Here is a 12315-nt window from a genome sequence, read left to right as displayed (position 1 = left end):
TGCATACAACGCGATGAAATGTGGGCTCAACCGGTTCGCAACCGTTTCGGATTTGAATTAAAGTTGGACATCAATGGAGAAAGTAGGTAAATACTGTGGGAAAGATGGACACCTTTTACATACAATTAAAGGAAGGATAATTTTAGAAAATTTTTAAATGATTCACTTAAGAACTTCTGTGTTGCTGAACTAATAAATTTTTCAAATAAATAATATAATTAAAAATATAAACAATGAAATAGAATATAAGACAAATTGTAACCAAATTACGTCCACCTGCCGGCTCACGAAAAATACTCTTTTTTTGCTTATTTATATTCAACGATGTATGTAATATGAGCAAAAAAAAAAAAAGGATTTTTCGTGAGCCGGCAGGTGGACGTAATTTGGTTAGAATTTGTGTTCTATTCAATTGCATTCGATTGCATTTATATGCTCGTAAGGTTTGCAAAGTAAACCAGTTTTCTCGAGTACTCTTGGTACACCAAAGAGGAAAAGACGGATACTCTGTTGTAGGGAAAGACGGACACTGGAGAATTTAATTCTTTATGCTTTTGTTAACCATTTTTGATTAATGCATTAATGCATTCGTAACAGCAACCGAAAGCTATGGAACCCCCAGCACCTGGAACAGGCATTGAACTCTATGAGGATTGGGATAGTGGTAAAAAACAGCAACTTTAGAATGTAAAGTTCCTCGTACGACGCAGATGGGGCACTTCAAGAATCCTAACATTTTGCCTTGACTTGGACCGCTTGCTTCTGTTGTCAATAAAGACCAAGAAGACGAGCTGGTGCAACATATTTTTTTGGACCTAGAAAAGAGGTTCTAAATGATTTTAATGATCCTGATGCTGGAAGGCTGGCGTTCGAATTGGCGCGAAAACCCTTACAAAACGTGGAAAAATTGCGTGGTTGCTCAATTTCCCAAATCAAAATCCTCAGTTGTCCTTGTCGAAACCATGGATTCAAGAAGGGTCGAGTCTTTACAGATGAGATCCTCCAATCAGTACGCCATTTCTCGGAAAAGGCAAACATTTCCAAAGATATCCAAATGATAAAAGATGAACGAAAGCGGTTCTCGACGTAGACCTTTCAAAAGCAATATAAGCACGATCCGTTTGTGTGATTTCCTGTGGGATTCATGTGGTTGTCAATGTTCTTGCATTTTCTGCTGAAACAGAATGTTTAGAATGCTTCTTATGGTTCCTCAAGAGACGCCTTAAACGCCTCTTTCCCGCACATGCTACAAGTGCTCGTCAAAAACCTTGTTTTTGATTCATGTAAAACAGGATAAATTGTATGAAAAATTAAAAGCATTAAAGAATTATTTGATGGAAAATAGATGCCAAAATAGGTTTGCATATCGCTCATGATAACTGAATTTTCATACATCAATAGATAGTTCAAATTAACCTGAAAAGGTGTCCGTCTTAACCAGCCACTTTCCTCTATCAGCGACAACACAGTGCACAATGTTTGTTTTCCTTAACTTTTATTTGCAATTCAATTCACTTATTTCACTTTTTTCATAGAAGCGCGATATGATGCGAAACAATATGCGTCATTTTGGGGCCCGAAACCAATCGGGGTAGGGGGGAAACTAGTGGATGATGTTGCTATTTACGTCAGAAATGCATGCGCTTCTCAATACTAGAGGAGTATTAGTAAAGGACGAACGGTCGGACCGCATATCTCCGCATTGGATTGTTGAATATTGGGTTGTTTTGAATAGCTTCCCTTGCTTGAATAAAAAGAGCAAGCAACCAAACGTAATCAATTAAAATCATACTCATAATTACAACTTTTCTTTTTCGTTTGTTGTGTGTTGGACAAAATTTGTCCTCATTCCCAAGCTGTTCTCGTTTCGCATGCTTTGTGATTTTATCTTCCCTCAAGCATTTACATTTTCGCAGAGCATTCGCTGTTCGAATATGCTGTTCGCAATAGTAATAGCTATTATTATATTTAAAAAAATCATTAATATCCTACTATAGGTATATCATTACTATTAGAAATATCAATTAACGTTTTAAAATGATTATTAATTTGCATTAAATTGCGCAAAAAAAAACTGGGGCTGTAAATTGTTCATTTCTAGCGTGAAAGGTGATTTGTAAATTTATCCTCTTTTCCTACCATGTCTCTTTCACTACAACAAAATCTACTTTAAGTCAAACTGTTCTAGAGTAAGGCCAATAATTTTCTGCAGGAAGAAAAGAACAAACAATGGGGTGTCAATCTTACAAAACAGAAGAGATACATTCTCGTTGCACTAATCATTTAGGATAGGATCTTGGCATCTCTCTTGCGTGGCAGGCAAGAATGGATGCATTTAAATGGCACATCAAAACAACAACGATCGTGTATAGGAATAGAATAACTTCCACCAGTCGGTAATCATTATAGATAGCAGCCACTTTACTACAGATGGGATCGGATAAATGCAACTTCATTTGATCAAAGCTGCGACATGAATTTTCCTTCACTTGTTCATCACTCTATACTGATTATCATAGTCGTACAGACACACTCGCTCACTTACGCACTTACACACACACACACTGACAATACTCAATCACTCATCTCACAATCACACACATTTACTAGCCCACCAAGTCTCTTCTCTTCTCTTGGGTCTCGCGATGAAATGGGCATTAGAATAATTTAAAACATTGCCTTTCCTGCTGCACAGCAAAACCACTCTCAGACGAAAGATCCTCCTTCGTATGCCACTACCAATGTCACGCATAGCTTTAAAATGGAGTCCGCCTATGCTGTTGTGCATCTTTACGTGTTGCCCGTCCCAATAGCCAGAAATCTTTCAGTCATTAATCGTTCCTAAGCTAAACAGCCCTGGCCGCCAAAAATTGCCACCTTCTTCAGTATTGCAAAAGCCAAAATTGTCAAGCAAATCTTGGAACATCAGTTTTTCTTCCTCTTCTTCTTCTTATTTTGGGGACGACGATGGCAACAGTTGCTGAGATGGCACACTTGATACTTGTGATTTGGCATTCCCGTTTCCCGTGGCACCACGCTCACTGCCTATCACTCTCTAGCTCGACGTGCTGATCCTGTTGCGTTTCCGGCGGCTCTTCTTCCGGTTCCGTCGCTAAACCCTGCGCTTTGTCGAGCGGAAGTGGTAGTACCTCCGGCGGCAATACCAGTATGGCGGACGATGAAGATGATGACGCACCACCGTAGCTACCGTCGTGGATGAGGTTCTTGAACTCCAGGATGGTTTGCATGGTGGTGGTGGTGGTGGTGCTGGCCGTGACCTGCCCATCCCCCGACTCATTGCCGTGGGTGCCGATTGCTGATCGACCAACATCGTTGTTATCGTCGTGAATGGTGTGTCCCGCTGCCGTGCCCGATCGATCCAGTGGGTCCTGTGCTGGGGCTGTTTCATACTTTAGCTCGTCGTACGGTTGCTGTTGAGGGATAGTCAGGACACTGACACCGGGTTCATCATCAAGATCGTCATCGTTTGCCGGTAGATGCGTCTGTGGGATGCTGTTAGGTAGTGAGGGACCGCTGGTGGACGGAAGCGCACCCAAAGAGGACCCAATTGGTAGATGAGCTGCCACTAGCGGTACTGCTGGAGGAGCTGATGGTGCGTTTGTGGAAGTTTCGTACAAAATCGGTATCGGAGCAACAGTTGCAAGGGCTAGTGGGACGCCAGCAGGAAGAATCGGTGTGATGGGTCCAGTAACTGAGACGGCAGCTGAGGCTGGTACAGGCGGTGCTGGTGCAACGGCGGCAGCCGGCATAACGAGCGTCGAGGGGACGAGAATCTGCACGATCGAGGGTGGTTGGATCATAACGTTCGAGGGCACGAGCGGGGCTTGTGGTTTGAGTAGCGGCTGCAACATGGCGATCGGTGGTTGAATGAAGATCGGCGTCTCTACTGGCATCTGCTGTGGTACGATACAGTGAGCTACACCGTTTAGTCGCGTGTGGTAGAACTCCATCTGATTGATCAGCTCCGGGAGCGATTCGTTGCACAGAACCGGATTTTCTGGAATGATGGAGTAAAGGAGCGATTTAGAATTCAATGTTTTTTGGTGCTAGAGTTCCTCAACCAGACGAAAGTAGTGTTAACATACCATCGAGGAAGATCTCCAACCGGTTCGGAACGCCATGATTACTGCAGCGTGTATTCGACACGAGGTCGATCGAAAGCTCTCGGATCATGTTCTTCGATAGATCGGCAACGCATAGAATCGGCAATCCGTGGAAGTCCTTGTGCATCGTCGTCAACTGATTGTAGGATGCGTTCAACGATTCTAGCGAGGGCAGGAACGTCTAGAGATCGGAGGGAGAGCATGAGAATAAAGATTTACTCCGAAAAGACCTAAAACACCCCATACATACCTTGGACAGTTCCTCCAGTGTCTTGAGCTGATTGAACGATAGATCCAACCGCTCCAGCTCCTCCATCCCGATCAGATCGTTCGGTGTAATCGTCTGCAGCTCGTTGTGAGCCACGTTCAGGATGCGCAGATTGTTCAATCCCATCAGCGCACCGTCCAGCGAGCGCAGCCGATTGTTGTTGAGCCTCAGCTCGGAAATGATCAGCCCGGAATCGATCATATTCTCCATACGACCGCTCAGCACCTCGATGTGATTGTGGGACAGATCGAGCAGGCGCAGCTTCCTCAAGCCGGCCACCTCCTGCAGGGAAAATTCGCGCAGACGATTCTCGCTAAAGTTAGCATTGATCAGTCCCTTGCAGTTGAGCAGCGATCCGTTCAGATTCACCAGCCAGTTACCGGCAAGATTCAGCTCCTCGAGCCGTTCCGCCTCGACAAACTCATCCCGGCGCAGTTCGCTGATTTGGTTGTCCTGGGCGAGCAGCTTCGTCAGATGGGTAGCCCGTGCGAGCAGCCCGTCCAGTGAGCGCAATCGATTGCCCGGAACGCAAAGGTTGTCCAGATTCTTGAGATAGCGTAGCTCGGCCGGTAGCTGTTCGAGCTGATTGTTTTGGGCCGTGATCATGATCAGATTGGGCGAACCGAGCGGCAACTCACCGGCAAGTGTTGTGAGGTTGTTTTCGTTGATGAACAGTAGCTTGAGCTCGTCCAGATGTCGAATGCTTCCATTGAGGGAGCGAAGCTGATTCATGCTGAGCTGTAGCGAGTGAATCGTTTTCGGCAGAGCGTCCGTATCAATGCGCTGTAACTGATTGTTGCCCATGATCAAGTGGCGCAGGTTTTGGAGGTGCCGGAACGTGTCGCCCGAGATGTAGCGTATGCGACTGCGTGCTAGATCGAGCGTTCCTAAGTTGGGCATCTGTTCGAACATATCGGGCGGTATCTCCTCGAGCAAATTGTCCGCTGCGCTGAACAGATCCAACCGAGGTAAGTTACGGAACGATGATACCGGTAGATGGCTGTAGGAGGGTAAAAGGCAGTAGAGTGATCAGTCCAGATCAATAATATTTCGAGTTGCCATTTTAAATTATTCTATATCTACCAATGCTACTAAATCTTGAGTGACAGTATGTAACTCAGTAACGTATCCGTAACGCTTGTCCTAATCAGATTCTATCTCTCTATTATCTTGTGCTTGTTTCCTGTGGCAAGGTAGTATATTTTATAAACCTACAAACACTGTATTGCAACCATACACAACCCGACGGTGACCGATTCACAGCTCCCGTAAACGTGGCTCCCTCATGTTCTCCACGAAATAGTAAACATTCGTGCTGAGTACAACAAATTAGCATCCAATCGATGCTCGCTGCTGCTTACACGATCGTCATTCGGAATATATGAACAAACGCTCATGAATGAACGGTGCGACCATGGGTCAGTATAAATCAAGTCGTTTGCTCGAATTCGAGCGCATCAACAACACCGAGCCTGAGCGCCTGACTTGAACTGCATGCTGCACACGTCATCGCAGCATCGCACACCGTCCGTCGTGTCAGGCAAGTGTTAAATGGCTTCATAAGTTCTGATTTAATTAATTAATATATGGCGTGAAAGCATGTGTTTCGCATCGGAAGGGCTCGCGCGCCTAGAAGGAACTGTGGCAAACCGTGGCAAACCGTGCCAACATACAAGTTGGCAAGTTTTGAAAACCACGCCACACAGGTCGCGTGGTAATAGTTAACGTCAACCGAACCCAACCATGTTGCGTTGCACTCGTCGGGGCTTCACGACGATGGGAATCGGACTCAAAAAAGGGGAGAGATTGGAACCGATTGCTGATGCCCTGAACCAATTAACACGATCGTAAATCAGTGCTGAAATTATTAAACATTATTGTTATGGCCCATCCAATCGCAGCCAGCAGAACACGTTCCGATTCGCTACTGCTGATTGATAACGCATCAACGCTTGCAAAGAAGGTCCCCCTCACGTATACGGGGGCTGATTGCGATTTCTGGCTTTTCCAGTCCAGTCTCTCGCTCTCTGACTCGCTGAAGAAGTGTACCAGAGGCGTCCGATCTGTTGTCGCCGGTTAGATCGTAAAATTTGACGCCACCGGGACGGAGAACTGGTTAACAGTAGCTGCCAGAAGATGCTGTTGGCTGTTGGCTTGAGATCAAACTGGGCCGAAATCAATTTGCAGGAACGTTGGGCTTCTCCGTAAAATTGGGACGTGCAAAATTTTGATTATTGCTTTAGTAACTCAAGCTCGAGTATTGAAGATCAGACGTCTATATAGTGATATTGACCTGTCAAAGTGAACCCGAGCGTTGAGACTTGTTGTTGAGGGTTGGATGTGGAAAGCGTGACCATATTTTAATCAGCTCCAGACTTGAGCTCTGATGGAAGGTCTGGGAAGCTGTGAGAATAAGTACACTGCGCCACTACTAGACAATGGCTTAAGGAACTCCAAACTAGCTACTCAACCTTGGAAGTCCCTAAAGAACGTTTCCAAGCTATACAAGAAAAGCAATATTCTTATCCCAACATCTCACCGTCACAAAACTTTCTTTCGCTAGAACATGGTGGGACTTGAGCTGCTGCGTAAAACAGAGCTACCACAACTTGATGATGTGACCGCACCAACAGTGCGATCCTTGCCATCATCACGAACCGTGCATAGCCGCGCAACCAGTTGACACCGACCGCGCGGGACCGAGGGTTTAATTGAATTACCATTGATTGATTTCAATTATCGTTCGACTCCAATCAAATCATATCTAACGTTACGGCGCCACACCACACCGATGCAACCCGTTTGGCGAATCAGTGAACGAACTAGCAACACCAAACCCAACTTGGGCGACAAACAATCACGCACCATTCAATGCCGAACGGGTGCGCAAATGGGTGCGGGAATCTGCGGTTCGCCCGCTGCAGGAACAACGTGCAGGGACGGTTTTCTCCAACTTGACCCGCGTTGTCGACCAGCCCGCGAGAAAGCGCCAGCTTGTGGGCATCGGGTAGCGTCCAACAGTTGCCGAGTTCCAGAAATTCTCAGGAACGGAACGAGCTGTTTAGGTTGGTCGACAAAGAAACTGTTTATCCAGCATTTCTTGTTGATAATGCGTCTGTTCCGATGCAAAGATGCGCCGATATAGCGATGATAGTGATCAGGGTGAGTAGAAATGGCATATTAATTCTTGGAGTTTCTGATGCAGCTAATGACGCGCTGCAATTCAGGCGGAACTTGGGGACTTGGGTTTGCTCGTTCCGACGACCACGATATGATCTGTGTGCCAGTACAGTGAAGTGAACTGATTTTTTGTTTCAAACTCCTATAAATGCTAATCCCTGCTAACACTGGACAAACATAAGCCATCCAAACTAATCATCGGTTAAGTGTTTTAGGCATCATATATCAAAGTAAGTTATTAGAGGCGTTAGACTGTCTGCTTGATTGATGGACAGCGAACTCCCCATACCTGCGATAAAGGAGTAAGTGATAGAAAGCTACTAATTGCCCATTTACGTCAGCAATGCCTAATGGTCCGCGGAATGATAGCGATCTAAACGCCACTCCCAAACGGAATCGTTTAAACGGCCACTCCAACGCTGGACCATTCGAACCTGAGTGTCACCGATGAATCGGCCAATCGCTCGTGCCGATTGACCTGCAGCAGTGCTTAGTAATGCTGACGCAAAAGGCCTTCTTCCCGAGTGCTTTGGCTCTACCTTTTGCTCTAGAAAGTGCAGATAAACGAACCCAACTATCGATCGAACGGGACCGGTAAAGCAAAAATGGCCGATAATCATTGACAATGTCCAACAGCGCATCATTCTAATTTGAATCAACCCTCCCACAATTTCGGTAACGATTCCTCCTTGTGTGTGTGTGTATACGTTGTTATGAAAAAATGGTGGACAGGATATACATCAAACCCCCGCTTTACTGGCAGGCAGGCTGGCTGGCTTACTGGAAGAGCGAAACCAGTGTGTGACTTATCAAAATTCTCCTCTCGGCGATCAGCTGCGAGACCGGTTAATGGTGGACATGGCACGGTCCGTTTTACGGCTTGTGGCACGTTCGCTTGTGTATGGGAATGTATAAAGGTGGGGAACAAAGTGGAGACCGTGTGTGTGTGTGTGTGAGTGAGCGTGTTGACCCTTCACCGGGAACGTGTTGAATCTTTGCGAAAGATCTAAGACCGAAGCGTAGGGAAATCGCATTGTACCGGAGATATTGGTAGAGGACATCTTTAATGGCGTATTAGAGTTTAACAGACGCAATACACTGGGGTTGATTATACAGTTTTAGCACTTTACGGGCGAGCGGGGTCTTTTATTTTTGGTATAAAGCCGTGAGTTGGTCTCAGTTAATTGCGCAATTTTTACTTTCATCATTAGTTATCAAAACTAAATATTTGGCTTCATATTAGTCAGAGACAATCAGTTTTGTTTTGTCAGACTCTAAAACTGTCGGCATGTCTTTTTTCGGCTCTTTATCTACTTTTATCTGACCTGAATTGTATGCTTTGTAGTCAAACTGTTGGGTTCTTCAGCTCTTACAAAAAGGGTTAAACATTGTCCAGAAAAAATAGGTCCTGATTTAAAAAACTGGGCATGTTTTTGAGACGTGGTTTCTTAATTCTTGTACTTGCTCGATCCTCCGATAATAGGGATAATCTAATGTCACTTCAAGATCTTTGACAATGAAGAATTTTTAGTACATATCCGGATAGGTGATATAAAATAGGTCTAAATAGATATTATTACGGCCGGTTTGTCCTACCACTTTCATAAGCCAGGATGATGTAGAAGATACTGGGATATTGCATAAAATAATGACGGCTTTGAAATATATTTTGCATCCTTCCCTTCTTGGCTTAACGACCTCTGAGATTATGCAGGCCATCGAATGTCTTACATTCCGGGGCATTAGTCTGCGTTTGGTGACTTATCTGTTCCCAAGGCATATCCGTCCACTCCCGATCGTTCTTCTTTTTCACTTATAATTATATTTTTCGCTTGCTAACAGGCAGAGTTGGGAGCTTTGTGGGTTCCCCAAAACGCTGTCTATCTATTTTTAATCCAATGATTTTGAAAATATTGCAAATAAATCATCTTATCAGGATAGTTTCATTGAATGACTAACGAAGTAACAACTCTTGAATAGACTTTTGTTCACGTATTTAAATCCTAACCTAATTTTTAATGGACCTTAAGACGCCTAGTGTCAATTTACATTAGGCTAGAATGTCAGAGTGTTTGCTCAGAGAAAAAAGCGGACGCCTGGTGGGCCGTAACCCCATATGGCACTTGTGTTGCCTTGTCAACCGAAAATTTGATCCCTTGTCGCGATCTCGCTTTCGAGGCCCATTATCACCGTTAAATGTCAGCTAGCGTCAAAATGGAGATGACTCAGGCCGGTTCGACAGGCTGGCCGGGTTTTCCCACCACAATCAAATTGACGGTGCGGTACAAGAGCTGGGCCATTCCGGGAAGAGACGAAAGTATTATTTTTCAATCCCAGCTTCAGCACTCACACTCACACATGCTTTACCTCAATGCCTTCCCGGGGTGGAAAACCCATATTCTCATATTTCCCATCCACGGGGTAGATTTGGACGTGCGTGAGGACGCTGCAGGTACTCACTCAAGTCGGGGATAAATCCTTTAACGGTGATGATCGTCTCCGGGTGCGGGAGGCGTGATCCTTTTCGGTGACTTTTTAATCTGTTGCAGCTGAACAAACAACCCAAAAACTGTGCATAAAGATCAAAACAAAACAACACGACCGAAAACTCTTCCACATGCGACCACAAGCCAGGACGCTCCGTGGGATGTGTAGAATTGTTTGTCGAATATTGTTTTAGGTTGTGGTTGGTTGACTGATTTCCGAGGCGACTTGTGGTGTTTCAGGGTGTCCGTGTATGAATCGGACACTGATAAAGAGCCGCCAATCGATGTCCAATTAATATACCGCCGGACGTTTTATTTACAAACTAACGCTCCGGACGCTTGGGAGGCTTTCCAATATTGAATGTTGGACAACAATTGCAGGCAGACAGTGCAACACTTTGCTACGATTGCATTAGCGGGCAGCTTACGTTCAAGCTTTGTTTTATATAATTTTCTACCTCACATCACAACAGATCACATTTCCCAGTAGTTTTACGTGGTCGCAAGGGTGATGGACGCGCTATTACAACATCGCAAAAATCGCTTGAAACCTGAGTCCTGCGTATTCCAACGCGTACACGCCGTCCATCAAAACACGTCAACCACATCGACCGTGCTGTGAGTGACCCCGGTGTAGTGTGTGTTTCACCGGTGTGTTGTTATTGTTTACAACTGTGATCAATGTAAGCAAGGAAATACTAGGAGAGAGAGGGAGAGAGCAAGTCATAATGTACAGATTATGTGCACAAGTATGGCAACCCTATTGCAACCTTTGCCTTCGTTGCGGTACTCGCCGCGTGGGTTCGTCACTCTCAAACCGTGGCGTTGATAAGGGCACGATCACTCACACAGCGACCCGCGTGGTTTGGTGGACACTCGCGCAAAGGGGCGGGCGCTGTGTGTGAAAGTGATCCTATCCCCGTTATCTCACATCGATCTGATCGGCATTGCGGTTTGTGATGTTGTCGGATGGCGGTTCCTGCGCGTCATCATCAAACGTCAATCGTTCGAGCGTCTTCGCATCTCCTGATCGCCCGATTAAGGTTACAGTGAGAAATTTTCCAGCCAATAACAACCGGCGGCAGACCCCTTTGGAAACTTCCCTTTTCCCAGCGCTGGGCAGAATCCTGACGGTGAACAAAACTTACCTTAGATTGTCGAAGTTTATCCGGAGCGATTTGATGTTCATGTTCATCTCCCAGAACGATAGGGCGGCCAGATCGAGCAGTTGCGAGTGCGAAATCGTTAGCCAGATGTTGTGATCCTCGGTGAAGCGATCCTGCAGCGCGTTCACAACCTGACCGAACGATTCCATCTGTTCGCACTTGACGTCGATGTTGTTGGCGAACAGGCCGGGCGAACAGGTGCAGGGCGATATTTCACGCCGCACCGCACAGTTCAGCGAGGCCGAAGCCGTCATGCCGATGATCGTGTACAGCAGCGTGGCCATCGCTGCTGGTTTTAATGCGGGTCTATTTGTTTTTTGTTTTTTTCGGGAAGGAACTATTCACAACTAATGAGAGGTTTTTTTTTCTTCTGCACACCTAATACACACGATGGTCACTTTCACTGGCTAGAACGCACTGGACTTGTAACACTTGGACACTGGAATTTTTGCACTGAACTTTGGTAGACTAAGGAGAAGAAAGCTACATTATTGTGACGTGTCACACAACATTACGAGACATTAGTTTCGCATCAGAAAAGACTTGGACAGTAGGATCTCTAACACCCAAGATCCTCAGATCACTCCCACCAGTACAATGTCAGATCACTTTTCGCACCTCCAACTGGAGCCACCGTTCCAGCTGATCGGCAGCTGATCGGAGTCGAAGAAGCTGCCGGAAGAGTCGCCCGTATACGTTTGAATATTTTTGCAACGCAATCTACCGTCCGGCCGGGAGATTACACACAACCTCTGTCCCTCTGTTGGGACTCTCTGTCTCTCTGCGCTGGGTTCTAAAGTTTTGTTGTGTTTCGTTGTTGCGGGCACGCAAGTACGATTTGTTTGGTGGATCGCTCCGTTTGATGACTTTTCCGCCGCTGCTGTCAATCAACGGTTCGGTGTGTTCGCCTTCGTGTGTGTGTGTCCGTCCGTACTACACTCGCTCTCCGCACAATCTGCCACTGTCAGAGGGCTTCAATCCAGCGAGACCTTACCCATTGCGCCGTGTTTACGTTTGCGAGCCTCAGTTTCAGCTGGGATCAGCGATTATCGCGAGCAAGCCGACAGGCTAGCGCCACTGTCGCGCGCCGT

General features: G+C 45.9%; 1 protein-coding gene across 1 annotated transcript; it reads right to left on the bottom strand.

The window, feature by feature from the left end:
• Window positions 1-3038: 3038 nt before the first annotated feature.
• LOC126561638 (insulin-like growth factor-binding protein complex acid labile subunit) lies at window positions 3039-11512 on the bottom strand. Its single transcript, XM_050217910.1, has 4 exons — window positions 11207-11512; window positions 4375-5392; window positions 4107-4305; window positions 3039-4018 (listed from the first exon to the last, which is right to left on the bottom strand). Exons 1-4 carry the CDS (start codon window positions 11506-11508, stop codon window positions 3039-3041), a joined length of 2499 nt encoding a protein of 832 aa, XP_050073867.1. The 5' UTR covers window positions 11509-11512.
• Window positions 11513-12315: the final 803 nt, after the last annotated feature.

This window comes from Anopheles maculipalpis, chromosome 3RL (genome assembly GCF_943734695.1).
Source record: "Anopheles maculipalpis chromosome 3RL, idAnoMacuDA_375_x, whole genome shotgun sequence".
In the NCBI taxonomy this organism is placed as follows: domain Eukaryota; kingdom Metazoa; phylum Arthropoda; class Insecta; order Diptera; family Culicidae; genus Anopheles; species Anopheles maculipalpis.
The sequence above is the reverse complement of the archived record's forward strand: the minus strand, read 5'-3'. Positions and strand labels throughout refer to the sequence as shown.